This window comes from Podarcis erhardii (genome assembly GCF_964252035.2).
Source record: "Podarcis erhardii genome assembly, chromosome: 7".
NCBI lineage: Eukaryota > Metazoa > Chordata > Lepidosauria > Squamata > Lacertidae > Podarcis > Podarcis erhardii.
The window spans coordinates 85,582,641-85,608,752 of record NC_138511.1 but is presented as its reverse complement, the minus strand read 5'-3'; the positions used below and the strand labels follow the sequence as shown (position 1 = coordinate 85,608,752).

Genomic DNA, 26,112 nt, shown 5'->3' with positions numbered 1-26,112 from the left:
GAGAGCCAAAAGAATAATCATGGCTGAATGTGCGTTTCTCCCCCAAGGAGGTTCCAGGCACTGACCCTGTCTCCCTCTCCCCCCCCCCCCAATGCTAAGGAAGGACTTAGCTCTTTTCTTGCATCCTTTGGCTCTAGATCCTGCCTTCCATGGCAAGTTTATCACTTTTTCTCCTGCTACCTACACCTTCCCTCTTTGTTTTTTTTTTAAATAATATTTATTCCAGTTTTAAAGGTTACAAAAAGAAAACACCAAATTAAGCAAGAAAAAACAACACAATACATCACAATAGATAAAAACAGACAAAAAAACAAAACAAAAAAAACAGAAAAATACAAACAATTAAGAAGAAAAAACAAATCAAACCTTCCCATAACTTTTTTTCATTTGCTTGTTTCCTTGACCTCCTCACACCTCCCTTTTTTGTATTCTAGTTCAGTTAGATATTTCAGCAAATCCTTTCCATCTTTGTTTTTATCCTAATAATTTATCTTAATATACTGTAATTTTACATTCTCTTCTTTCACCAATTAACAATCCATTTTTACTTAGTCCTTTATAACATTTCTGCTAAAACCATATAACTTCATTCCAGCATCCTTCTAACATTCCTTAATTTTACAATGTTTCTGTCAATAAACTTTAAATTTCTTCCAATCTTCTTCTACCGATTCTTCTCCATGGTCTCGGATTCTGCCAGTCATTTCCGCCAGTTCCATGTAGTCCATCACCTTCATCTGCCATTCTTCCCGGGTGGGTAGATCTTGTGTCTTCCAGTACTTTGCGATAAGTATTCTTGCTGCTGTTGTAGCATACATAAAGAAAGTTCTATCCTTCTTTGGCACCAATTGGCCGACCATGCCCAGGAGAAAGGCCTCTGGTTTCTTCAGGAAGGTATATTTAAATACCTTTTTCATTTCATTATAGATCATCTCCCAGAAAGTCTTAATCCTTGGGCACGTCCACCAAAGGTGAAAGAATGTACCTTCCATCTCTTTACATTTCCAACATTTATTATCGGGCAAATGATAAATTTTTGCAAGCTTGACTGGTGTCATGTACCACCTGTAGATCATTTTCATTAAATTCTCTCTTAAGGCATTACATGCTGTAAATTTCATACCTGTGGTCCATAACTGTTCCCAGTCAACCATCATAATGTTATGTCCAAGATCTTGTGCCCATTTGATCATAGCAGATTTCACTGTTTCATCCTGAGTGTTCCATTTCAACAGTAAGTTATACATTCTTGACATGTTCTTGATTTTGGGATCTAACAGTTCTGTTTCCAATTTTGATTTTTCCACCTGGAAGCCAATTTTTTTGTCCAAATTGTAAGCCTCCATTATTTGATAATAATGAAGCCAATCTCACAACACCTTCCCTCTTTGTGGTCCTTTGCAGGCGATAATGTTTGGCCAGCGGGCACCGAAGACAACACTGCCCCCCGTGGCTCCTCTGGTGAGAGAATAGCTTCATTGTACTTTCATTATTAGCTGCTATTTATTTATTTATTTATTTGTAATATTTATTCAGAGTTTAAAAGTTACAAAAGTTTTTTTTTTCATTTTTAAGTGAATGTATTTTTATTTTTTATTTATTTTTTATCTGTTGTTGTATTCTCTTTTTTTGTATTAGCTGCTATTTATTTGTTAAAAATGGTTTTAGACTGCTTTCTCATACAATAAAATCAAGGTGCTGTACAACAAAATAAACAGTAAATCATAATACACCACACAAACATTAACAAGTTTAAACAACTGGACACAGCGGCTGCAGACCCCCCCCCCACCAAGTGTCCCTGTTTTCCAAGGACATCCCTGATTTAGAGAAGCTGTCCTGGTTTCTTATTTGATCTCTAAATGTCCTACTTTTCCCTAGGATGTCCCTGTTTTCACTGGAGAATGGTTTTCACATGTTGAATGGTATGGTAGGATGTCCCTATTTTCATTGGAGATTTTTTAAAAATAATTTTTTTAAGTCGTTTTCATTTGCAGACCAATAATAGTCTCATGATAACAATACCAATATATAATACAATTATTAATACCAATCAGGGACGCGGGTTGCCCTGTGGGTTAAACCACAGAGCCTAGGGCTTGCTGATCTGAAGGTCGGTGGTTCGAATCCCTGCGACAGGGTGAGCTCCCGTTGCTCGGTCCCTTCTCCTGCCAACCTAGCAGTTTGAAAACACGTCAAAGTGCAAGTAGATAAATAGGTACTGCTCCGGCGGGAGGGTAAACAGTGTTTCCGTGCGCTGCTCTGGTTTGCCAGAAGCGGCTTAGTCATGCTGGCCACATGACCCGGAAGCTGTCTGTGGACAAACACTGGCTCCCTCGGCCAGTAAAGCGAGATGAGCACCGCAACCCTAGAGTCAGTCACGACTGGACCTAATGGTCAGGGGTCCCTTTACCTTTACCTTTAATACCAATCATTCAAATATCCAATTATATAATTTAGATAAAGTGGGGCCCCATGTGCTTGATTTGATATTTTGATGGTTTTCTTTATTTCCATATTCCAAAATCTTAATCGTTTCACTTACATTCTGGTCATAGTAATAATCCCTTACAACTGCAATATTAATAAGGTCTATTTGTGTGTTGACACATTTCATGATTTATAATACTGCAAGTGAGGAACTCCAACTATATCCTTGTTCTTCCCTGGTGTAGCAATTATTCTGTCTGTTGTGTTTCTTCCTGTCCTTGTAAGATGTTATGTCTCCTCCCACACCCCGATTTTTGCTGTTATCAGTCGTACCTTGGGCGGAGCTTATATCCCATTGGGCGGAGCTTTTATCCCATTGGGCGGAGCTTATATCCCATTGGGCGGAGCTTATATCCCACTGCCACTTTATGCTGCTCCCCTTTCCGCAGCCACCACAGCTTCCATTTCTTTTCCAGTCGTGCTACTAACTAGTTCCATGCTCCTAAATGGAGCATCGCCACATTATGTATTACTATTTTATTTTGAGCCCTTGAATTTGTACAAAACCAGAAAACTGCACAAGCAGTTTTTAAAAAGATGCACAATGACTTTAATCTACGAAGCACCTGCTGAGAATTAGCCATTGTTTCCCTTTCTTTTCCACCTGCGCTCCTAACTATTTCCGGTGCTTTCTTTTCCTCCCTCAGATTAAAACTGTGCGTGGAAAAATGACATTTGTCGGTGTGCTTTAGCGCACTTCCTGGGTGAGGGAAATAAACGAAATAAATTGGAAAACTGCTGACTCTGACCTACTCTTGGGCTGCCCATTCCTCTGTGGCCACTATGGTGCCTCCAGGCCACCAGCTCTGACAGACACAGGTTTTTTTTAGCCAACCAACATCTCTTCTTTTGTCTTCTTCCAGTTTGAGACCATCCAGGGGGCAGAGCCCCCAAGAAAAGGAGTCGCCTTGTGGGGAGGCCTTGGGCTGCAGGTGAGTTGATCCTGAGTGGTACAGGGAGGGGAGAGAGGTTACTGGTTTCCATAGAAACACATCACCTGTAGTTTCCCTAGAAAAATGATGTTCCTAAGAGATTTGCCCTGTACAACAAACCAGGTGCTTGGGGTTTATTGACACCTGTGGCGTTTGCCCGTTCATTTAGAAAATGTTTGAACAGGGGGGGAGAGATAGGGTTAAAAATATAGACCAATAGGAAAGCCGGAGGCGGAGCCTACCTGTGTATAAAAGGGCTTAGCCCAAGGTTTGTTTCAGTTGATGGTGGGCAGTTGGTTGGTTGTAGTGGGTTGGCTGGTTGGGAAAGGCAGTTGGAGAAGCAGTTGGTAATTGAGAGACAGTTAGGGCAGTGGGTTCTTGAGTGAGGGGAGGTAGAAGAGATAGAGAGGGGAAAATAAGACTAAGAAAGAGTAACAACGTTTGGAATGCCGGAAAAGTTTGTTTGTGTCTGAAATTAAATACACTCTTCTTTATTAATTGGGAAGCTAACTGAGGCTGAAGTGATTTTACCGGGGAGGACCTGGTTGGTGGCAGCGGATTAGTGGCGTACGGCTCAATAGTCCGCAGGCCACAGAGGGGGATGTTTGAAGAAGTGGGGGTCCTCTCTGGAGAGGCAGCAGGAGGTTCTGCTGCTTTTCCTACCCCACCAGCAGCCAAGGCAGAAAGGAGGCTGGGGAATAATAATAATAATAATAATAATAATAATAATAATAATAATATGTTATTTATACTCCGCCCATCTGGCTGAGTTTCCCCAGCCACTCTGGGCGGCTCCCAGTCAAGTGTTAAAAACAATACAACACTAAATATTAAAAACTTCCCTGAACAGGGCTGCCTTCAGATCTCTTTTAAAGATAGGATAGCTGCTTATTTCCTTCACATCTGAAGGGAGAGTGTTCCACAGGGCAGGCGCCACTACCGAGAAGGCCCTCTGCCTGGTTCCCTGTAACCTCACTTCTTGCAATGAGGGAACTGCCAGAAGGCCCTCGGTGCTGGATCTCAGTGTCCGGGCTGAGTGATGGGGTTGGAGACGCTCCTTCAGGTATACAGGGCCAAGGCCGTTTAGGGCTTTAAAGGTCAGCACCAACACTTTGAATTGTGCTCTGAAACGTACTGTGAGGCAATGCAGGTCTCTCAGGACCGGTGTTATGTGGTCTCGGCGGCCGCCCCCAGTCACCTGTCTAGCTGCCGCATTCTGGATTAGTTGTAGTTTCCAGGTCACCTTCAAAGGTAGCCCCACGTAGTAGTCCAAGCGGGAGATAACCAGAGCATGCACCACTCTGGTGAGACAGTCCGAGGGCAGGTAGGGTTTTAGCCTGCGTACCAGATGGAGCTGGCAGACAGCCGTCCATGGAAACCCAGCCAGATGGGCAGGGTATAGATAACAAAAATAAAATGCCAGGAGAGTGTCAGGGGTGGATTTGGGAAGCAGGAAATAGACATAGGCAAAGTTAGGATCCAGGCATGCTTCTAGCTCCAGAGATTTTAGCCACAGAAATACTCAAAAGGTGTTTGTTTTTTTCTTTGTTCCTTCTGCTCTACACAGGAGATTGCACCAAGGAGCGAAGTGCATGGCCGGGACCTGTCAGCACCCTCTTTCTCCAGGCTCCGCTTATCCCTATCCCCCAAACCCAAAACATCCCTCCACGATCCCCCAAACCACCTGCCTGCCCCATCTCTTGGGTTCCTGTCCCCCACATCCCAAAAATATTTCTTCCCACCCGGCAAAAACCCATAATTCATACCCCACAAGTTTCCACCCTCAGCCCTTCTCAAGAACCCCTCTGCTCCCCCCTGACGACCGCCCCTTATAATAAGCCCTCTCTCCCACTTAAACCCACCATTACCCTTCTGACCCCACCCTAAAACCTGCCTTCTTCCTCCTTGTCCCCCTCTCCCTCGATCCACACTGTATCCGCCTCCCTTCTGCTCTCCCCCAAAAATATCCCCCTCCCCCGCGAGTCCCCCTCAGAAATTGTTCCATTCTTATGCTCCCTCTCCCTTCAGCCCACTCTGGAATATGCCCCTGTTATGTTAAGGAAAAATCTAGGTGTGAGGCTGCTCAGTCACCCAGCTCGTCGGGCAGAGCCCGTGGGTCCCTGCAGAATAAAGGAAGGAGTCCAGCTAACCAGAGCAAATAGCTGTAGACCAAAGTTTATTGCGCAATAGGTTCAAAGAGCAAATTTGAACCCCGAGGATGGGGTGACAAAGACTTTTAAAACTTTCCCACCACATCCCAGAATACAGTTCGAAGGGGAGGGGTTAACCTTGGCAAACATGTCCAGACAAGTCCTTGGTACAAGATTAGCATAAGCAGACATGACAGGGCAAGACTCAGGTATAAGATGAGCATAGACAAATATGTCTTAAGTACCCACCACCCAAAAGTACAATAGAAGTTCCTTTGCATGTCTGGAGCCTGAGGCGAGTCAGGTGATGAGATTTGGCTTCCTTTGGCTAACAATGAGCCCAGCAATTGTCACCTCCGAGAACTTCCTGGAGTCCTTTTGCAAGGGGAAAATAGCTTTGGAATGGGGGGAACTGGGAAAGGAGATGATTTTATATTATTTTTAAAGCTAGGTGACTTCCCTGAGCTGTCAAGTTGGGATGATATATTCAGGCATAATATTTGTAATATTTAACTTTAAAGATGTGCTACCCCTGTAATTTCCATAACAGTTATGTACTGAGTAATATATTTCAGCCCCCCTGCCCCCGAAATGCTCCCTAAATATGCACTTTCCCCCTGAAACTTTCCCAAAATATGGCCCCTTGCCCCTGATACCCTCCCAGAATATGTCCCCTCCACCCCTGAAACTCTCCCTAAATATAGCCCCCTTAATCCCTCCCTGAATATGCCCCTTCCCTCCCTGAAAGGTTCCCATTATATGCCCCCTTGGCCCCTGCGCCCTCCCTGTAAGAGACCCTTTTTTGCCCCCATCCCAGCTCTGCCCTTGCCCTCTTTAACCTATACCCTGGAATACTGGGCTGAATATGATGATTAAAAACCCTTCCCCCCCCCAAATATGCCCCCTTCCATTCTTTGCCCCCCCCCCCCCGTCATAAGAGAGCCAGGGTCAGAGAGGGGGGGAAAGGAAAATATCAAGTTATAGTATTCTGCCTTAGAACCCCACAAGAATGTAAATTGTGTCTTGGAGAATGCATCATTTGAGAATGTATTGTTTCGCAGTACAGTATCTAATGTGTCGTTTTGCTGTGCCTTTCTCGGTGACTTTAAAATTGTATTTCTGAATGTATCCTCAGTGAAATGTATTTTTCCATGAATGTATCTTTACTGAAATGTATTTTTCCATGAATGTATCTGTATTGCTGAATGTGTCCTTACTGAAATGTATCTTTCCATAAATGTATTTTTCCTCAAAATGCTGTACTATGCTGTACTTTTCTGAACGGATCCAATTGTAGCTGCCAAAACACTCTCCAGACTGCCATCTACTGGGCTGGGGACCTGTGGTTGAGAAACACTGTCCAAATGTTGGAACCCACGGAGATGAGTCTGGCATCATCGTAGTACGTACAGCTTTTGACAAATGCTGAAGGCGCACTCCTCTAACCTGGCCTTTGACACTTGGGTTGTACATTGTTAACGGAGAAATCTGAGGGCTCCCTTGGACAAAAAACAAGGACACCAGCCAGGAATACCAGAGCAAAACAGCAGCCAGTAGGCTTGGTCTTGATTGAAGACTGTCGCGACAGGACTCCCACCTGCCACCAGGTGGAACAAGATGGAAGCCCCAAACAAAAGAGAACCCAAACTTTTATTAGCTGCTAATCCCCATGTTACACCCCCCCAAACTATATCACGGTTACATCATGGTTGCATCATGAAAGGGGAGGTCTGGTGGCCATAATCTGAGCATCCTGGACCCTGCCCCATGGTTCTCCTTGCCCTCCACCAAACACCCATCAAGTGAAGCAAAAGAGATATTTACATTTCCCTGTTTCCCAGCCAAGTTAATCCTACCCTTTTGTCTTCATCTGGGTTTGTTCTTTCTGGAATGGCTACCTGTCTGGCACTCAGGTATCGGGATGCCAGGGATTATCACCCAGGCAGAGGGGCTGCTGAGTAACTGAGCTCACATGTCTATATGAATTTCTGAAGTTTTCAAGTGAGCCAGTACATAGATGCATTTATCAGTGAATTGTTACATTTGGTATCATGCAGCAAAGGCCCTTGGAATAGAGAGGAAGAAACTGTGATAGGGTGTTTTGTGGGGACAAATCACAAAAGTCACAAAAGCGATTGTGCTGGTTTTGGTAGTGGGCTGCATGTGCATGATATCTGCAGGAGGGGCAACCCCCCCAAAAAACCTATACATAAATTCCTGCAACAACATTTTTAGGACCTGCCTGGTTGTTGTTTCAGACTGTTTTTAACACTGTGCTTTAACTGTCTGGCCTTAGGGCGAAGGGTTTATTATTAATTGTTGAGTCACTTTGAGTGAATGTCACCCTTGTTTCCAGTCCAGGCTTCCCCAAACTTGGGCCTTCGGCTGTTTTTGGACTACAACTCCCATCATCCCTAGCTAGCAGGACCAGTGGTCAGGGATGATGGGAACTGTTGTCTAAAAAACAGCTGGGGACCTAAGTTTGAGAAACGCTGCTTTAGTCAGAGCCCATTGGGACTGTTGCACCCAGGTCAGAGTAGTTTTGCTTGAGACATTCACTGATGGTTTACCGGTAATCGCTTTTCTACATAAAAAGGCAATGATAATTTTAAGTGACAGACATTAGGCTAGAAGAAAAAGATTGAAACAAACTTCATCTCTATTAAGAGTGCATGCAGAGAATATAGTTCACATTTGTACCAATCAGGCTGCTTGGATTTATCAAAGGTTTTTTGTTTCTGGCAATGATCTATTTGGCTAAGAAAAGTACTTTTAACCAGAAGGGAAACAAAAAAGGTGCCAGCACTGAGTATCCCCCAAGAAAAAAAACACTGTCTGGAGCTGCCCCTTTATAGTTTTGCTCTGTAAAATGTGTGTAAAATTGAATAGAAATAAATAGTTATCCATTAATATTTGACATTTTAAGATTCTTTGGGTTTCCGAAAGCAGTTTATGCACTTCTTCATCAAATGTAGACTTACCAAGCTAAATGTTGTCAAATCACAAAAAGGAGCAGTTTTGAATTCCTCACAGCCAATATTTTCAAGAACCCTCACTTAAGAAACTTGCAAAATTAAGTTTCGCCCCCTAAAATGACATGCCCTAATTATGCATTTAAAACCATGATGGAGTTTTTAAATGCTTCGAGAAAACCACGACCTTGGAGCCAAGGTGGGTTGCAAGGGATTCTGGGTAAAGTGGTACCCAGGATTATCAACCGTTCCTCATAAGGCTCGGTTTCCAGACCTATTATAATCTTGGGTACCATGCTACCCAGAATCCTTTGCAACCCACTTTGGTTCCAAAGTCAGTGGTTTTCTGGGTTAAGAACGGACAGTGTGGAAAATGTTCTTTGTTCTGCAGCAGGAAGGTTGGAAAACGCTGCAGGACTTTCATTTGCCTACTTGAAAGACAGGCTATAAAGGGAGAGGAAGGAAGCATTGAAACACTTAAAGGAGGGCAAGAAGGAACAGGTTCAAGACAGAGGAAATGTCAGGCCAAGAGCTGGGAGATGGAGGAGCCTGCCTAGGCAAACACTGGGAGAAGAATATCAAACCGCGCTTGGATAAGGATCTATTTGTTGTTGTTGTTGTTGTTAAGTTGTTTAGTCGTGTCCGACTCTTCGTGACCCCCTGGCCCAGAGCATGCCAGGCACTCCTGTCTTCCCCTGCCTCCTGCAGTTTGGTCAAACTCATGCTGGTAGTTTCGAGAACACTGTCCAACCATCTCCTCCTCTGTCGTCCCCTTCTCCTTGTGCCCTCCATCTTTCCCAACATCAGGGTCTTTTCCAGGGAGTCTTCTCTTCTCACGAGGTGGCCAAAGTATTGGAGCCCCAGCTTCAGGATCTGTCCTTCCAGCGAGCACCCAGGGCTGATTTCCTTCAGAATGGAGAGGCTTGATCTTCTTGCAGTCCATGGGACTCTCAAGAGTCTCCTCCAGCACCACAATTCAAAAGCATCAATTCTATTGGCTATGGCCAAAACCAGCAAAACTCTGCGAAGAGGGCCAGGGAGGGTTGGGCCCTACTGCCAAATGCCAGTGAAGTTGCAACCCTGCCCTTCCATAACAGGGGGCAGTTGCTTCCCTCTGCAATCCTGCAACCGTGGCAAGAAGGCGGGTTCGGATCGGTCCCTGTGTTCAAAAGGAATGTTTTTCCTTTTGGGGTGTTTGGGAGCAGGGTTCAGGGGCAAGCCAGGATTTTTGTTGGGGGGGGGGCCGCAGAGGTTTTTTTCTTTTTTTAAGGAAATGAAAGTTGTTGATCTTTCTTCAGGGTGGGGGCAGGTTCTGCTGGGGGGGCAGCACCTCAGATAATTGAGTACTAAGTGGGGCTGCCCTTGAAGCTGACCCAGAAACTCCAGCGGGTGCAGAATGCCGCGGTGAGACTCCTTACGGGGTCCTTGCCGTGGGATCACATTCATCCAGTGCTTTACCAACTGCACTGGCTCCCGGTGGAGTACAGGATCAGGTTTAAGGTGCTGGTTTTAACCTTTAAAACCCTATGCGGCCTAGGACCCTCGTACCTACGGGACCGCCTCTCCCAGTATGCCCTGCGGAGGACCTTAAGGTCCACAAATGACAACACCTTTGAGGTCCCAAGTCGCAAGGTGGTTAGATTGGTCTCAACTAGGGCCAGGGCCTTTTCAGTACTGGCCCCGACTTCGTGGTACGCTCTGTCACAAGAGACCAGGGCCCTGTGGGACTTGATATCTTTCCGCAAAGCTGTTCCGCCTGGCCTTTGGTTTGGACTCAGTCTGACCCTTATGTTTCCCTCCCCTTATGGTTTTGATCCGTGGGCTACTTTTAAAATGAGGCTGAATTTTAAATGGCATTTTAACATGTATTTTAAATTGGTCCCCCCCCCATTATGTTTTTATTGTAATTTTAATGGTGTTAGCTGCCCTGAGCCCGGCTCTGACCGGGGAGGGCGGGGTATAAATAAAATTTATTACAGTGGTACCTCAGGTTAAGTACCTAATTCGTTCTGGAGGTCCGTTCTTAACCTGAAACTGTTCTTAACCCGAAGCACCACTTTAGCTAATGGGGCGCTGCCGGAGCACGATTTCTGTTCTCATCCTGAAGCAAAGTTCTTAACCTGATGCACTATTTCTGGGTTAGCGGAGTCTGTAACCTGAAGCGTCTGTAACCTGAGGTACCACTGTAGTATTATTATTAGTATTATTATTGATAATAATATTAATATTATTACTTTCAATGCTTTTCAGTAATATTTGTGGGGGACAACTGCTGTATTTGTAGATTCTAGGGGGAGACGAGTTCATCTCTTTCCTTCATTGCTGTCCTCTTACGACACATGCACCCTCTCCCTTAAGGTTCAGCTCTTTTTGAATTTCTTAAGAACAGAAGGGCCCTGCTGGATCAAGCTATGCCCCATCTAGCATCCTTTTGCCACAGTGGGAAACCCGCAAGCAGAACCTGAGTTCAAGAGCTCTCTCCCTTCCTGTTGTTTGTAGCAACTGGGATTCAGAAGCAATTCTGCCTGGACTGTGGAGGGCAAAGCAAAGCGATTGTGACTGGTAGCTATGGACAGACTTTATCTTCCATGAATTTGCCCAATCTTCTTTCAAAGCCACCTGAGTTGGCGATCACTGCCTCTTGTGGGAGGGAGTTCCATAGGTTAATCTTGTATCTTCTTGGTTGTTTCATTTATATCCTGCCTTATATCCCCCAGAACCAGGACTTTGTGTTAGGACTCATCCCTGGGGTATGCTACAAGTTATTCTAATCTTTGAAATTGCCCCCCCCATGTAGTGATTGAAATAAAAAAAATAAGGTCTTATATATATAATAAATGTACCAAGCAAACACATACGTAAATATATAAACCACATATTTGAAGCAGCGCAGGAAAACAGCCCTGAAGCCATTTTGGCTCCCAAACTGACCAAATGTTTTCTCTGCAAACTCAAAGAAAAATGGAAAAGCCTCCCCACTGTCTTTTCCTTCACAAAGTCTGTCTTGAGGGTTTGCCTGTGTATGAATAGGGTGAGCCTGTGACCTGGCTCAAGAACTAAGTATTTGTCACTACAAAAGACTGGCCAGGCTCCCCTGGTAATCCAATCAAGTGACCTTTAACAGGTAACCTGCCAGACAGGTGATAAACAACGCACTCAGATTTCTGCTGTAGACCACCATTTCTGTGATGTAGGTGTGATATGTCTGGGGGGTGGTTCTTGAGCTCCACCCCTTCTGTGATGTATGTATGATGTTTCTGTGGGTGGTCTTGGACTCCAGGGCGGGCAATCTAAAATGTCTATATAAGGGCGGGCACACTTTTGTTCTGGGTCCTCCTCCTTTCCTGTGTGTGAAGGGGGCACCCTGTTGCAACAGTTCAATAAAGATCAGGCTTACGAGCTGCTTTGCTTCTCAATATTCTCTGGTTGGCCTCTCCTACGGATGGAGAACCTATAAAGGACTCTATAAGGGCTCTTGGGTCCCCCATAAGGGAATAAGGGCAGATTTTCGTTTATTGCATGGTATAAGAAATGAAATAAATCACCACCACCACCACCACCATCATCAGGGCTTTAGAAAATGAAGGAGGTGTTCGTGGTGAGTTCTGGCACCTCTTTTTTCAATAATAATAATAATAATAATAATAATAATAATAATATTTCCTCCCTCAGCTGTAAACCAGTGTGATAGGAATTTTGAGATCTTAGATATTAGTTAAATGTTCATAAGTGTACCAACCAAGCACATACATAGATCAGTACAGGAAGACCAACCTGGAACCATTTTGACTCCCAAACTGTCCCAAACTGACCAAATGTTTTCTCTGCAAGGTCAAAGGTAAATGGAAAAGCCTCCCCATTGTCTTTTCCTTCACAAATCCTGTCTTAAGGGTATGTCTGTGTATGAATAGGGTGTGAGCCTGTGACCTGGTCCAGGAACTAAGTATTTACCATTACAAAAGACTGGCCAGGCTCCCCAGGCAATCCAATCAAGTAACAGGAGATAAACAAAGACAGGAGAAAAACAACATTCAAAATTTCTGTTTTAGACCGACTTTTCTGTGATGTAGATGTGATGTATCTGAGGAGTGGTCTTAGGTTACACCCCTTCTGTGATGTTTCTGGGGGTGGTCTTGATCTACAGGGTGGCAATTTCAAAAGTCTTTATAAGGCCTTGCGCGCCATTTTTCTGGGTCCCTCCTCTCTCCTGCAAGTGAGGGGAGCACCCTGTTGCAACAGATCAATAAAGGCCAAGCCTACAGGCTGCTGTTTTGCTCCAAGTTATCCTGGTTGGCGTCTTTGTTTTTGTCCAAGGGAGCCCTCGGATTTTTCCATTAACACCAGTTTCCCCCAGGGCAGAGATCCTGCCAGCTCAGGGGGTGGTTCAGAGCACCTCTCAATTCTACAATTGTCTGTCAGATGCATTTCTCCAACCAATGCTTGCTTGTAATCACACACACACCCTGCAACACCCCCCCAAAAAACCCCCACCCCAAACACCCCTAGGCTTAGAGCACAGAGTGATGGGGAGGGTTGTTTTTTGCATGGTATTCACTGTGCTGCTGTTTTAAGGCAATGCAAGCCCTGCTTGAGGGTGAATTCCTTTTTTTTTGGGGGGGAGGCTTGAGAAAGGCCTGACCCTTGGCTGCAGCCAGTGGGGGCTTTTCTTTTTTCCCAGCGTTCAAGCCCATGGACTCCTTTCTGCCGGCTGCCCCCCTCCTTCTCCAAGAGAACAAAAGAGGTTTTGTGAGATTTCTGGAGAGATTTTCCAGTGAGTGGCTTCTGCTAATGCCTTAAACAAACAGAAAAGGGGGCAGAATGTCCATTTGGAGGGAGGGGGGAAAGCTGTGTAGGGTCGGGGCTTCTCTTCCCCTCTTGGCTCATTTGCTACCCCACTCTTTTTGGGGTGGGGGGAAGAGGAGAGTTTCATTCTCTTAGCCCAGCTCAAAGGACAAGGATGGGGAAACAAAGGAAATGTGATAAATTCTTCCATCATTTCCTAACTGAGGTGTCTGGGGAGTCCCCCCCCCCCAAAAAAACTGGAAGCTCTCCTTCACTTCCCTAAGCAGGCGTTTCTGTCAGAAGCCAAAGGCACTCTGTACAGGCCCAGAGACAATTTCCCCGCAGTTTCTCTGAAGTTTTTATAATTATTTTTCCCTGGGGAGAAGGCCGCTATGTATTGGCTTAAATATCCCTTTCCTCTAGCTTGTGTGTGTGTGTGTGTGTGTGTGTGTGTGTGAGAGAGAGAGAGAGAGAGAGAGAGAGAGATGTTGCTTTCCCCTGGGAGAAAGGCACTCTGTGCATGCCCAGGGGACATTAGGCATAGTTTTGGAATATTTAGATGCAGAAGCTGGGGCGCTACGTTCAGCTTACAGGATCTGGAATTCAGCCCAAAAGAGATCCATGCAGTGCCAACTGGCTGGGAACTGAGCACCCTGGCCTGATTTCCCACCCCCCTTTCATTCTTGAATCACATGAAGATTTAAGAAGCCCTTTCAGAGAGCTGGAGATGGTTTTTATCCTGGGAAACGAAGGCTGGAGGCTTTTCATCAACTCATTTTTCTCTATGAGTGATCCAAGACAGCATGTTTCTACATGACACTAGAAGCACATTTTAAAGAACTTTTTATGTGCAGGGAATTTTTTTTTAAAAAAAGCACCTTTGACCTCCTCCGAGCATCTGGCGTCCAAGAAACGTACCCCATCTTGCATCCAGGTTCTCATGAGCAGCTTCCTTAAACCTCCTCTTTTATATTTAAAATCCCAGAGGCCATGTTGGTGTAGCAACTTCTAAGACGTTATTTACCTCCCCTTCGCCGTAAGATCCCAGAACAGGTTACAACAACGTTAAAAAAATATCTAGATTAAGATCAGGTAAAACAATTTCCAAACAGAAAAATAGGGTGGGTCCCTTAATTTTTATTATTATGATTCCTCTAATAACTTTTGTGGTAGGAAATGCTCAAGCAGTGATGCTGATGTCCAATTGTTGTTGTTTAGTCGTTTAGCCATGTCCGACTCTTCATGACCGCATGGACCAGAGCACACCAGGCACTCCTGTCTTCCACTGCCTCCCGCAGTTTGGTCAAACTCATGTTAGCAGCTTCGAGAACACTGTCCAACCATCCCGTCCTCTGTCATCCCCTTCTCCTTGTGCCCTCCATCGTTCCCAGCATCAGGGTCTTTTCCAGGGAGTCTTCTCTTCTCATGAGGTGGCTAAAGTCTTGGAGCCTCAGCTTCAGGATCTGTCCTTCCAGTGAGCACTCAGGGCTGATTTCCTTCAGAATGGAGAGGTTTGATTTTCTTGCAGTCCATGGGACTCTCAAGTGTCTCCTCCAGCACCAGAATTCAAAAGCATCAATTCTTCAGCGATCAGCCTTCTTTATGGTCCAGCTCTCACTTCCATATATCACTACTGGGAAAACCATGGCTTTAACTATACGGACATTTGTCAGCAAGGTGATGTCTCTACTTTTTAAGATGCTGTCTAGGTTTGTCATTGCTTTTCTATCGATGTCGAATAGAATGTCCCTATTTTTGGAGGAAAGTTGGAGGGTGTGCATATTTGGGGGAAGCCGATCTTACAGACCCTCTAAGTATCCCTGCTTTCCAGGGACATTCCCACCTTTACAGTAGCCATCCCAGTTTCTGATTTGATCCCAGAATGTCCCATTTTTTCTTCAGAACGTCCTTACTTTCATCGGAGAAATGTTGGAGTAGAAGACATCTGAAGGCAGCCTTGTGTAGGGAAGTTTTTTTTTTTAAAGGTTTAGTGTTTTATTGTGTTTTTGAGGTTGAATCCTGACAAGACAGAAGTACTGTTTTTGGGGGGGCAGGAGGTGGGCGGGTATGGAGGACTCCCTGGTCCTGAATGGGGTAACTGTGCCCCTGAAGGACCAGGTGTGCAGCCTGGGAGTCATTCTGGACTCACAGCTGTCCATGGAGGCGCAGGTCAATTCTGTGTCCAGGGCAGCTGTCTGCTAGCTACCTGCCTGCAGACTGTCTCGCCAGAGTGGTGCATGCTCTAGTTATCTCCCGCTTGGACTACTGCAATGCGCTCTACGTGGGGCTACCTTTGAAGGTGACCCAGAAACTGCAACTAATCCAGAATGTGGCAGCTAGATTGGTGACTGGGAGTGGCCACTGACACCATATAACACCGGTCCTGAAAGACCTACCTTGCTCCCAGTATGTTTCTGAGCACAATTCAAAGTGTTGATGTTGACCTTTAAAGCCCTCAACGGCCTCGGCCCCAGTATACCTGAAGGAGCATCTCCACCCCCATTGTCCAGCCCAGACACTGAGGTCCAGCTCTGAGGGTCTTCTAGCAGTTCCCTCCCTGCGAGAAGTGAGGTTACAGGGAACCAGGCAGAGGGCCATCTTGGTGGTGGCACCCGCCCTGTGGAACACCCTCCCGTCAGATGTCAAGGAAATAAACAACTTTCTGACTTTTAGAAGACATCTGAAGGCAGCCCTGTTTAGGGACCCCTCTGCCCATCTTGAATGCCTGAGAGGGTCTTCAGGGAATGAGGCAGTCTTTTAGACATTTGGGACATAAGTCATTTGGGGCTTTCGACACCAATGCTTCTCAAACACCAATATCTTGTGGCACTAACTGATTTATTTGAGGCATACAAAATGCCGCAATGCACCTGTAAAAGGAAAACCGGACACCTTCATATGCCCTTCCTGTAACGAAACATGTCTCTCCTGCATCGGTCTCTACAACCACAACAGGCGCTGCGACTTGTAGGGGACATTAGGCATAGTTTTGGAATATTTAGATGCAGAAGCTGGGGCGCTGCGTTCAGCTTACAGGATCTGGAATTCAGCCCAAAAGAGATACAGAAATGCACTTTACTGCGGTCACGGATCACTGCCAACGAAGTGTGCAAGGTTGTGAGAAGCACAGAGCTCTTCATCAAGAGGAATTAAATGGAAGGCACTGGGAGTTTCATTTTAAAGAAGCAGTGTGGTGCAGTGGTTAAAGTGTCAGACTAGGACCTGGCAGAAACGAGGGTTCAGATCCCCACTTGGCCATGAAACTCACTGGGTGTGACTTTGGATGGATGGCGGCCAACAGATTGAGGTTGAATCCTGACAAGACAGAAGTACTATTTTGGGGGGAGAGGAGGCGGGCAGGTGTGTGGGACTCCCTGGTCCTGAATGGGGTAACTGTGCCCCTGAAGGACCAGGTGTGCAGCCTGGGAGTCATTTTGGACTCACAGCTGTCCATGGAGGCGCAGGTCAATTCTGTGTCCAGGGCAGCTGTTTATCATCAGCTCCATCTGGTGCGCAAGCTGAGACCCTACCTGACCACAGACTGTCTCGCCAGAGTGGTGCATGCTCTGGTTATCTCCCGTTTGGACTCCTGCAATGCGCTCTACGTGGGGCTACCTTTGAAGGTGACCCAGAAACTGCAACTAATCCAGAATGCGGCAGCTAGACTGGTGACTGGGAGTGGCCGCCAAGACCACATAACACCAGTCCTGAGAGATCTGCATTGGCTCCCAGTACGTTTCTGAGCACAATTCAAAGTGTTGGTGCTGACCTTTAAAGCCTTAAACAGCCTTGGTCCAGTATACCTGAAGGAGCGTCTCCACACCCATTGTTCAGCCCGGACACTGAGATCCAGCGCCGAGGGCCTTCTGGCGGTTCCCTCATTGCGAGAAGTGAGGTTAGTGGCGCCCACCATGTGGAACGCCCTCCTTTCAGATGTGAAGGAAATAAGTAGCTATCTTATCTTTAAAAGACATCTGAAGGCAGCCCTGTTTAGGGAAGTTTTTAATATTTAATGCTGTATTGTTTTTAACCCTCTATTGGAAGCTGCCCAGAGTGGCTGGGGAAACGCAGCCAGATGGGTGGGGTATAAATAAATTATTATTATTATTATTATTATTAGCCAGTCACTGCCTCTCAGCTTAACCTGCCTTGAAGAATTGTTGTGTTGGGCTTAAATGAAGAGTGGGGAGAAACTTGTACGTCATTTTGAGCTCTTTGGAGAAGAAGATGAGCTATTAATGCAAATAAATGGGACAGAAGGTTCAAAAGTGGATTAAAAGAAAAGTGATAGCCCTGACTGGCGGGAATTAGGTGAGATGCAGAAATGGCGTTTCACAACCAGGATGCGAAAAGCCGGCCTCTCCTTGCCCTTTGTGTTCTCCCACGCTTCCGACAATCAAAATTGCAAAGGTCTTTTGGCTTGTGTAGCTTTGTGAAGCAGCTGATGCATTCATGGCAATATATAAATAAGAAAGGCGCAGAGAAAGAACCGTCATGCTTTCTCTCTGTGTGCAGATTCATACACGGATAGATAAGGAGATCAGTTTATTGCTTAATGAATTAGCCTATGCCAAGACTTTGTCATTCCCGCAAGCAGATAAAATCGGGAATTAAACTGCACCCAAAGTAAAACAAAAACAAAACACGCCAGCAAACAGGGTGCAGGTTGGCAGCCCGTATATTTAAAGGTATATCTTAATGTGTGCTGTCTGACAGTTGATGGCATTTGCTGCCATGAATGATATTTTCAGTGTCTGTGTGGCTAAAGCAAATTTTTCTCCATTGGACAGAAGGCAAAGTTATTGGAATTGTTCAAGTGATCCGGCAACGGCCGGATTAATTTCTTCCTGGATGTGCTGGAGGTATATCGGATAAACGGAATCCAAGATGATCCTATACCCATATTCCTGTTACCAGGACCAATTAAACATAGCAGTACTTCTTAGTAACATGCAAAATGCTGTGGGATGGGGAGAGAAAGGGTTCAGTTTTAAATAGGGTTGAAAATTTTCCGTTTTTATATATATATAAATTTTATTAGTTTTTTAACATATCATTTTCAACAATAATTAAACATACTTTTATATCTTAAACAATTTTTTTTACTTCCATCAATCACATCTGAAAATTTTCCAGTCTCTTCACTTAATTTACATTTCTTACTTCTACTATTACATTTAAGTCTCATAACTAATCTCTCTATTCTTTCTCTACTTTGTAATGTTTCATATATTTCTCCTTACAAAATTTATTGTAGTCCTACCAGCGTAATTTGTTGATTACAGTTGCTCTTCAAATAATTTGTATACTTTTCCCAATCTTCTGTGAATCTCTGGTCCCGCAGGTTTCAAATCCTTCCTATCATTTTATCTAATTCTGCGTAGTCCATTAATTTTGTCTGCCATTCTTCTTTCGTCGGAATTTCTTCTTGCTTCTATTTCTGGGCTAACAATACTCTTGCCGCTGTAGTTGCATATAAAAACAATTTAACATCTTGCCTATTAATGTCACCTATAATACCAAGTAAAAATGCTGCTGGCTTTTTAAAAAAATGTATATTACAACATCTTTTTCATCTCATTATATATCATTTCCCAGAAGTTTTTTTAACTTTCTTACATTCCCAAGGGTTGCCATTTTTCCAACCAGCACAAGTGGCTGTGCCTTTTATGGCAGCATATGCATCTGAATAAATAAGGGAGCCAATGCAGATCTTTCAGGACGGTGTTATATGGTCCAGACGGCCGCTCCCAGTCACCAGTCTAGCTGCCGCATTCTGGATTAATTGCAGTTTCCGGGTCACCTTCAAAGGTAGCCCCACGTAGAGAGCATTGCAGAAGTCCAAGCGAGAGATAACCAGAGCATGCACCACTCTGGCGAGACAGTCTGCAGGCAGGGAGGGTCTCAAGCTGCGTACCAGATGGAGTTGGTGACAGCTGCCCTGGACACAGAATTGACCTGCGACTCCATGGACAGCTGTGAGTCCAGAACTGGTCCTACAGGGGCAGTTACCCCATTCAGGACCTGGGAGTCCTCCACACCCGCCCGCCTCCTGTCCCCCCAAAACAGTACTTCTGTCTTGTCAGGATTTAACCTCAATCTGTCAGCTGCCATCCATCCTCCAGCCGCCGCCAGATGGTTCAGTCTCTCCAAATCACAGAAGTGACCACAGGGGAGTGGGTTTGAATCCTGCATGCAGGTTTCCCATTCAGGGCAGCCAGTTGGCCACTGTGAGAAGAGGATGCTGTTCTTATGTTCCTCAGAGCAAGCAAGCATAGGCGCCGACTCCATGGGGCCTGAGGGGGTCCGAGCCCCCTCAAAAATTCGTTTGGGGGGGCTCAGCCCCCCCAATAATTTAAGAAAATTATTACCGTAAATTTCGCTCTATAACACGCAGATTTTTTCTCCTAAAAAGTAAGGGGAAATGTCTGTGCATGTTATTGAGCGAATGTGTGGTCCCTGGAGCTGACTCTGCCCTCCTGGCAAGCAGAGGGTTAAGGAAAGGATCGAGTCCTTCCTTCTAATTCTTTCCTAGTCACACTGCGTGCCGGCTCCAGCCCACCACCTCCTCCTCTCCGTGCTCTAGGGACTCGCAGGTGGGAGAGAGAGAGAGAGGGCTGGCTTGGGGGGACCGGGACTTTTGCCTTCCTTTCCTCCCCCCCACCCCGTTAAACTCCTCCCCTGCATTCTTAGCCAGCTGCTTCTCCGCACACCCCTCTTGTGCTTCTTGTCCCTTCTGTGTTTTTCCTTCCCTCCCCATTTAAAACGTGGTGACAAAGCACGGATCCACATGGATCCTCAGGATTTTTGCATTGGGTCACCCCAAATTCACCATCAGATCACATTACATGTCCATGGCTACAGTCTGTACCAAAAAAATCACGCACCCACTGTTGCCTGGAGCTGCAATGGTGCAAAAACGTGGTTACAAAGCATGGATCCACAGGATCTTTGCACTGGGTCACCCCAAATTCACCATCAGATCACATAGCATGTCCATGGCTACATCTTGCACCAAAAAAATCACGCACCCACTGTTGCCTAGGGTCACAGTGGTGCAAAAATGTGGTTACAAAGCACGGATCCACATGGATCCTCAGGATTTTTGCATTGGGTCACCCCAAATTCACCATCAGATCACATAGCATGTCCATGGCTACATCTTGCACCAAAAAAATCATGCACCCACTGTTGCCTGGGGCTGCAATGGTGCAAAAACGTGGTTACAAAGCATGGATCCACATGGATCCTCAGGATTTTTGCATTGGGCTACTCCAAACTCACTGTCAGATATTAAAAATCTTTATAAAATAGAGAATTAAATACATACAGAATGTTAAATTTTCAGTTTCGAAATATTAGTACTAGTTTAGTACTGTATTTCTATATTACTATAGTACTGTAATTGTTATTTTCAAATACTTAAATATTTTTAGGGTGTAAGACCCAATTAAAGCCCGTTATTTACATACAGTATTACAGTATTTACATACAGTATTAGGCATACTGTATTAACTTTATTAACTGTATTAAAGCATTAACTTTGAGATATTATTTTTATTTAATGAACCCTCAGCCTTATTCAAAGTAAGCTTAAATTAGCTATTTCACTTATTAATCAAAGTGCTATTACTGTGCGACAGCAATATTTTATGTTTTATTCTTTTAATGATAGTTTAGGATTTATTTAAATATCATTTCAGTCTTTTCAGAGCTATATATTCACTGCTCTGTAATAGTCTATAAGCATAATTGTTACTGTAAATTAAATTAGCTTTTTACGAAAATACCGTGCGTGTTTATGTTTTGTTTCTTTTTTCAAAGCCAAAAAGTGTTTCAGGCTTGTCGAGTTTCCCGGAGTGTGGAGTTATAGAGAGTCGAGTTTTCGGGGTTCTAATGTTGATCATATGACTCTAAAATACTTTTAAAAAACTTTAAAACTCACTAATTTTCATCTAAAATTTAGAAAACTTCCCGGGGCAGGACCCCGGTATGGGCCCCCCCAATATTTTTTATAAGTCGGCGCCCCTGCAAGCAAGCCACACCTTGAGCCTTCTCAGCAGGCGGCTGCCACACCAACTGCTTGAAGACCCCCAACCAGGGAGACCACCATGCAGACCCTTTAATCCCTTTAATCATACGCAATTTAAAAAAGAGGAGAGTGGCCAGTTTTGTGGCTCCGTCATATTCATATATATATATATATATATATTTGCTTTCGTAGATTTTCACGGGTACAGGAATGCAGGTTTTGGTGTCCTCGGGTGTCTTCCCGTGTAAAAGTTGGGGTGTCTAGGCGACGTTTCGACGAGGTCTCACTCGTCATCTTCAGGCTGGTGCTTTCGGCTTCTTGTTACTGGAACAGAGCAGGATCTCAGTGTTTGAGTTCCTATAAATACTGTAGAGGGGGTGTGGTGTATAGCCTCCAATGTTCTGGGCAGAGAGGAAGTTCCCAGGCTAGTGAACTCAAACACTGAGATCCTGCTCTGTTCCAGTAACAAGAAGCCGAAAGCACCAGCCTGAAGATGACGAGTGAGACCTCGTCGAAACGTCGCCTAGACACCCCAACTTTTACACGGGAAGACACCCGAGGACACCAAAACCTGCATATATATATATATATATATATATGTAAAGGTAAAGGGACCCTTGACCATTAGGTCCAGTCTTGGCCGACTCTGGGGTTGCGCCGCTCATCTCGCTTTATTGGCTGAGGGAGCCGGCATACAGCTTCCGGGTCATGTGGCCAGCATGACTAAGCCGCTTCTGGCAAACCAGAGCAGCGCACGGAAACGCCGTTTACCTTCCCGCCGGAGTGGTACCTATTTATCTACTTGCACTTTGACGTGCTTTCAAACTGCTAGGTTGGCAGGAGCAGGGACTGAGCAACGGGAGCTCACCCCGTCGCGGGGATTTGAACCGCCAACCTTCCGATTGGCAAGCCCTGGGCTCAGTGGTTTAGACCACAGCGCCACCCGTGTCCACACACACACACACACACAGTGGTACCTCAGGTTAAGTACTTACGGTAATTTGTTCCGGAGATCCGTTCTTAACCTGAAACTGTTCTTAACCTGAAGCACCACTTTAGCTAATGGGGCCTCCTGCTGCTGCTGTGCTGCTGGAGCACAATTTCTGTTCTCATCCTGAAGCAAAGTTCTTAACCTGAAGCACTATTTCTGGGTTAGCAGAGTCTGTAACCTGAAGCGTATGTAACCTGAGGTACCAGTGTGTGTGTGTGTGTGTGTGTATATATATATGTGTGTGTGTGTGTGTGTGTGTGTGTGTGTGTATATATATATATATATATATATAATTGAAAGAGCTTTGTCTTCCTTCCAGGATCTCACAAAAGCCGCTGTCTTGAGGTTTTGGCAAACATGGCCCCTTATTCCACAGGGGACCTCTTTCCATGAGTCAAAATAGGGCAAGTCCAGCCTTCCAGATGTTGGAGCAGCCACTCCCCTCATCCACCCTGGACCTTGGCCAGCTGCAGCCCCAGTTTCCCTGCTCCCTTCCACCCAGGTGGAGCCAAGCGGGTCCCTTCGGACATTGTTGGACATTCACCAGCCCTGACTACTAGCCCTGTGGGCTGCCGCAGGGGCTGATGGGAGTAGGGGGTCTTGCAACAGCCTGTTGGGCTGGCCTAGCTGAAGTGTCTGTAACTGCAACGCTTCTTGGGTCCCCCCCAGCTGACTATTGCTGGACTACAATTCCCATCATCCCTGACCGCTGGTCCTGCTAGCTAGCGAGGATGGGAGTCGCAGTCCAGGGATCCACAGTGGAGCAGCACTGGAAGGGGCTGGGACCACCCAACAGAATGCGGCAGGAGGGCCCCTGGTGGATCCCACACACACCCTGCCACCGCAGGTGGGATGGCCCAGTGGGTAGAGCACCGGACTCTTAATCTCAGGGCCGTGGGTTCAAGCCTCCCGTTTGGCAAAAGAGTCTTGCATTGGGGGGGGGGGGCTGCGCTAGATGACGCTCGGGTCCCTTCCAACCATGGGCGTAGCCATGATTTATGTTGGCGGGGCGGCAGGATCTATGTTGGGGAGGTCTGAACCGAGTTATCTACGACCCGTTTGGTCGGTTAGTTAAGTATTTTTATTTATTCACTTGATTAGGGGGGGCAGCTGCCCTCCTTCGCCTTTGGAGCTTCCCAACTCTACAAATTTATGATTCCATGACTTGGCAGAAGGCAGCCACCCACCTACTCAAACGAACCCTTTCTTCCTAACCACGAGGACTAGCGCCTTAGCTTCTCCTTTTGCAAGAAAGGGAAGCATCTCTGTGGCAAGCGCGTCTGCCGGGCACGCGGAAAAACCCCAATCCCTGATCAGGCCATTTGCAGCACGCAGGGCTGGGGACGTCCCTCGCCTGAAACCCCGGAAAGGCGCTGCTGCTGCCGGCCCGTGCAGGCATCACGGGGCTGGCTGGGTCGCCGGTCCATCCAGGAGGAGGAGGAAGAAGAGACGCAGCCGCCCGGGCCGCGCTTCCTGAACGCAAACTGGCCCCGCGCGCGTTTCTTCTGAACCACGAGAACTAGCGCCTTAGCTTTTCGTTTTGGAGAAAGGGCTGCAGCCGGGTGCGCGCAGGGCTGGGGCAGTTCCTCGCCGGAAACCCCGGAGAGGAGCTGCTGCTGCTGCTGCCGGCCCGTGCAGGCACCCAGGGGCGCGCTGCCGGCCCGAGTCCCCTCGCCAGGAGGAGGAGACGCAGCGTTCCTCCGGCTGGCGCGCCCTGGGCGCAATGAACCCCGCGCACCGCGAAGGAACCGGTTGCTCCTCTTGGCCGGTCCCGGTGCCGCCCCCTCCCTGCCCCGGAGGGTCGGGAAACGATGCTGCCGCTGCCGCCGCCCCCTTGGCTGGGCGGAGGGCCAGGGAAAGTGGCCGGGCGACGAGGCTCCACCCCGGCGCGCGTGATGTCAGGCGGCCCTGCCCAGCGCAGCCAGAGCGCAGCCGGGCGTCTTCGGCAGTAGCAGCAGCAGCAGCAGCGACGGCTCTGGCTCCGCTTCCCGATCCGAATCGGAGCTGCGCTCCCGGGAGGTTGGGCACCCGTCGGCGGCGTGGCCTGGGCAGCGAGTCCTGGATGCCCCGCGCTGGGCGACCGGCCAGGGGCTCCCATTGCCGGGGCGCCGCGGCCGAGGGGCAGGGGGCTGCCCGCCACCCACCGCCACCAGCACAATGAGACGGCGGAGGACCCCTGGAGACGTGCTGTGCACCATCGTCTTCCTCCTCTGCTACGCGAGGCCCCAGGTGAGACCCCCGCTTCTGGGACACCCACCCGAACCCTTTTGCTGGGTGCCCGGGAGGTGCCCGATTGGGGCACCCAGGCACGCCCTCTCCAACACTCGCGGTTGGGGTGGGCGCTTGAAATGGGTGCACCAACCCCACGCTGGGAGAGGCAGGTGCCAACTTTGCCCAGGCATGCCCAAGCCTCTGTTTACCCCAAGTTGAGAGCTGCAGGTTTTGGGTGGTAGGGGTGCCTAGAATTCTCTCTGGGGTGGCATTTGGAGAGAGGCACCAGGGCACCCGGGCTCTTTGGCTGGGTGTGGGCACCGCTGAGCATCAGGCTCGTCGGGGGCTGCTTTGCCCCCCCCCCGGTCTCCCGGCTCTCAACCCCCTCCAGGTGCCACCTTGCCCATGCCAACCTCAGAGAACCCTTTGCGCTCTTGTCTCTGCGCATCACACCCTGTCCAGAGAGAGAACTGGACGGCGCAATCCCTTTGAGAGCTAGGCGTGGTGTCTTGCTGGCCAGCCTCAAGGCAGGGAGCATCAATGCGCCATGTGGAGAGCATGTCTGCACCTCCACACTCGCTCCAGTGCCTGCTTGCTTGGATCCTGAGCTGGTTTTGTGTCTTTGCCCCAGAAGCTGCTGAAATGGGGTTGAGAGAGGCGGACAGGGCATGTTTTTTCAGGGGGGTGGGGAACAGACTGGGGGAGAGATCTGTGATCATGGGGGGGGGTGCTCCCTTGCCTGAGTCAACATGCCACCATCTTTGGGGCATCTGGTGACACACCGACTGCTGGGAGTAAGCGCCAGCGAAGGCAACATGCGCCGCCGGATCGTTCTCTCGGTTTGCTTGATATACTGGTTGAGCAACAACTTTCTGCCTCCCCCTCTAAAAAAAAAGGCTGGGATTTGTAGTTTGACGAGGCAGCTAGACTGAAAATTAGCCCCCCCCTTCCCGTCACAGAACTACAGTTCCCCCAGTTCCCAGTCCCGAAAGGAGGAGGAAGGAACCTGGTTAAACTGGTTAGGTGTGGATGCATCTCTTTGGTGTTGAACCAGCCTCATCCCCCCCGGGGTAGCTCTGGCACTGGATCAGACCCTGTTGTACTGGGCTTCCGTTTGCAGCTGGGACATTTGTTTGCAGGATCCTAGAGGGTCCTGTCTGCCCCCCCCCCACTTCCAAGCAACCTTTAGGATGAAGCTCTTCCAACCTCCCCGTGTTTTCCCCGCCACCAACGGGGTGAGAAGAGGGCATGCGATCTTGATTTTGGTTTGACTGCTACTGTGCTGTGTGGCAGTTTGGCAGCTGCTCTGCTCCACCCCAGAGTCAGCTGCATCTCTGGGCTGGGAGGGAAGCAGTCACCCCATCCCAGGGGCAGCTTTGAGTCAAGCTCGCCCCACGACTGGCAGCATCTCAGAAGCCAGAGCGGGTTAGGGAGGCACAGCCAGCCCCGATCCTTTGATCGGGTCTTCTGTAGAAGCCGCATGGAAAGTGGACCGTGTGGGAGCCCCTAATATCATCTGTGGGGGGCGCTATAGTGGGATCAGGGCAAAGGG

The 26,112-nt window shown here is 47.3% G+C and overlaps 1 protein-coding gene and 1 long non-coding RNA gene across 2 annotated transcripts in view; both read left to right on the top strand.

Moving 5' to 3' along the window:
* LOC309346284 overlaps positions 1–26,112 on the top strand; it is a 127,081-nt gene that overhangs the window by 45,966 nt on the left and 55,003 nt on the right. The gene's annotated exons all lie outside the window — the stretch shown is intronic.
* Positions 24,073–26,112, top strand: part of LOC309347168 (uncharacterized protein) — a gene marked incomplete at its 5' end in the record, with an annotated part of 52,328 nt that continues 50,288 nt past the window's right edge. Inside the window, 2 exons of the mRNA XM_081871508.1 lie at positions 24,073–24,123; positions 24,252–24,578. Coding sequence (XP_081727634.1) covers positions 24,073–24,123; positions 24,252–24,578 — 378 coding nt within the window. The remainder of the gene's footprint in view (positions 24,124–24,251; positions 24,579–26,112) is intronic.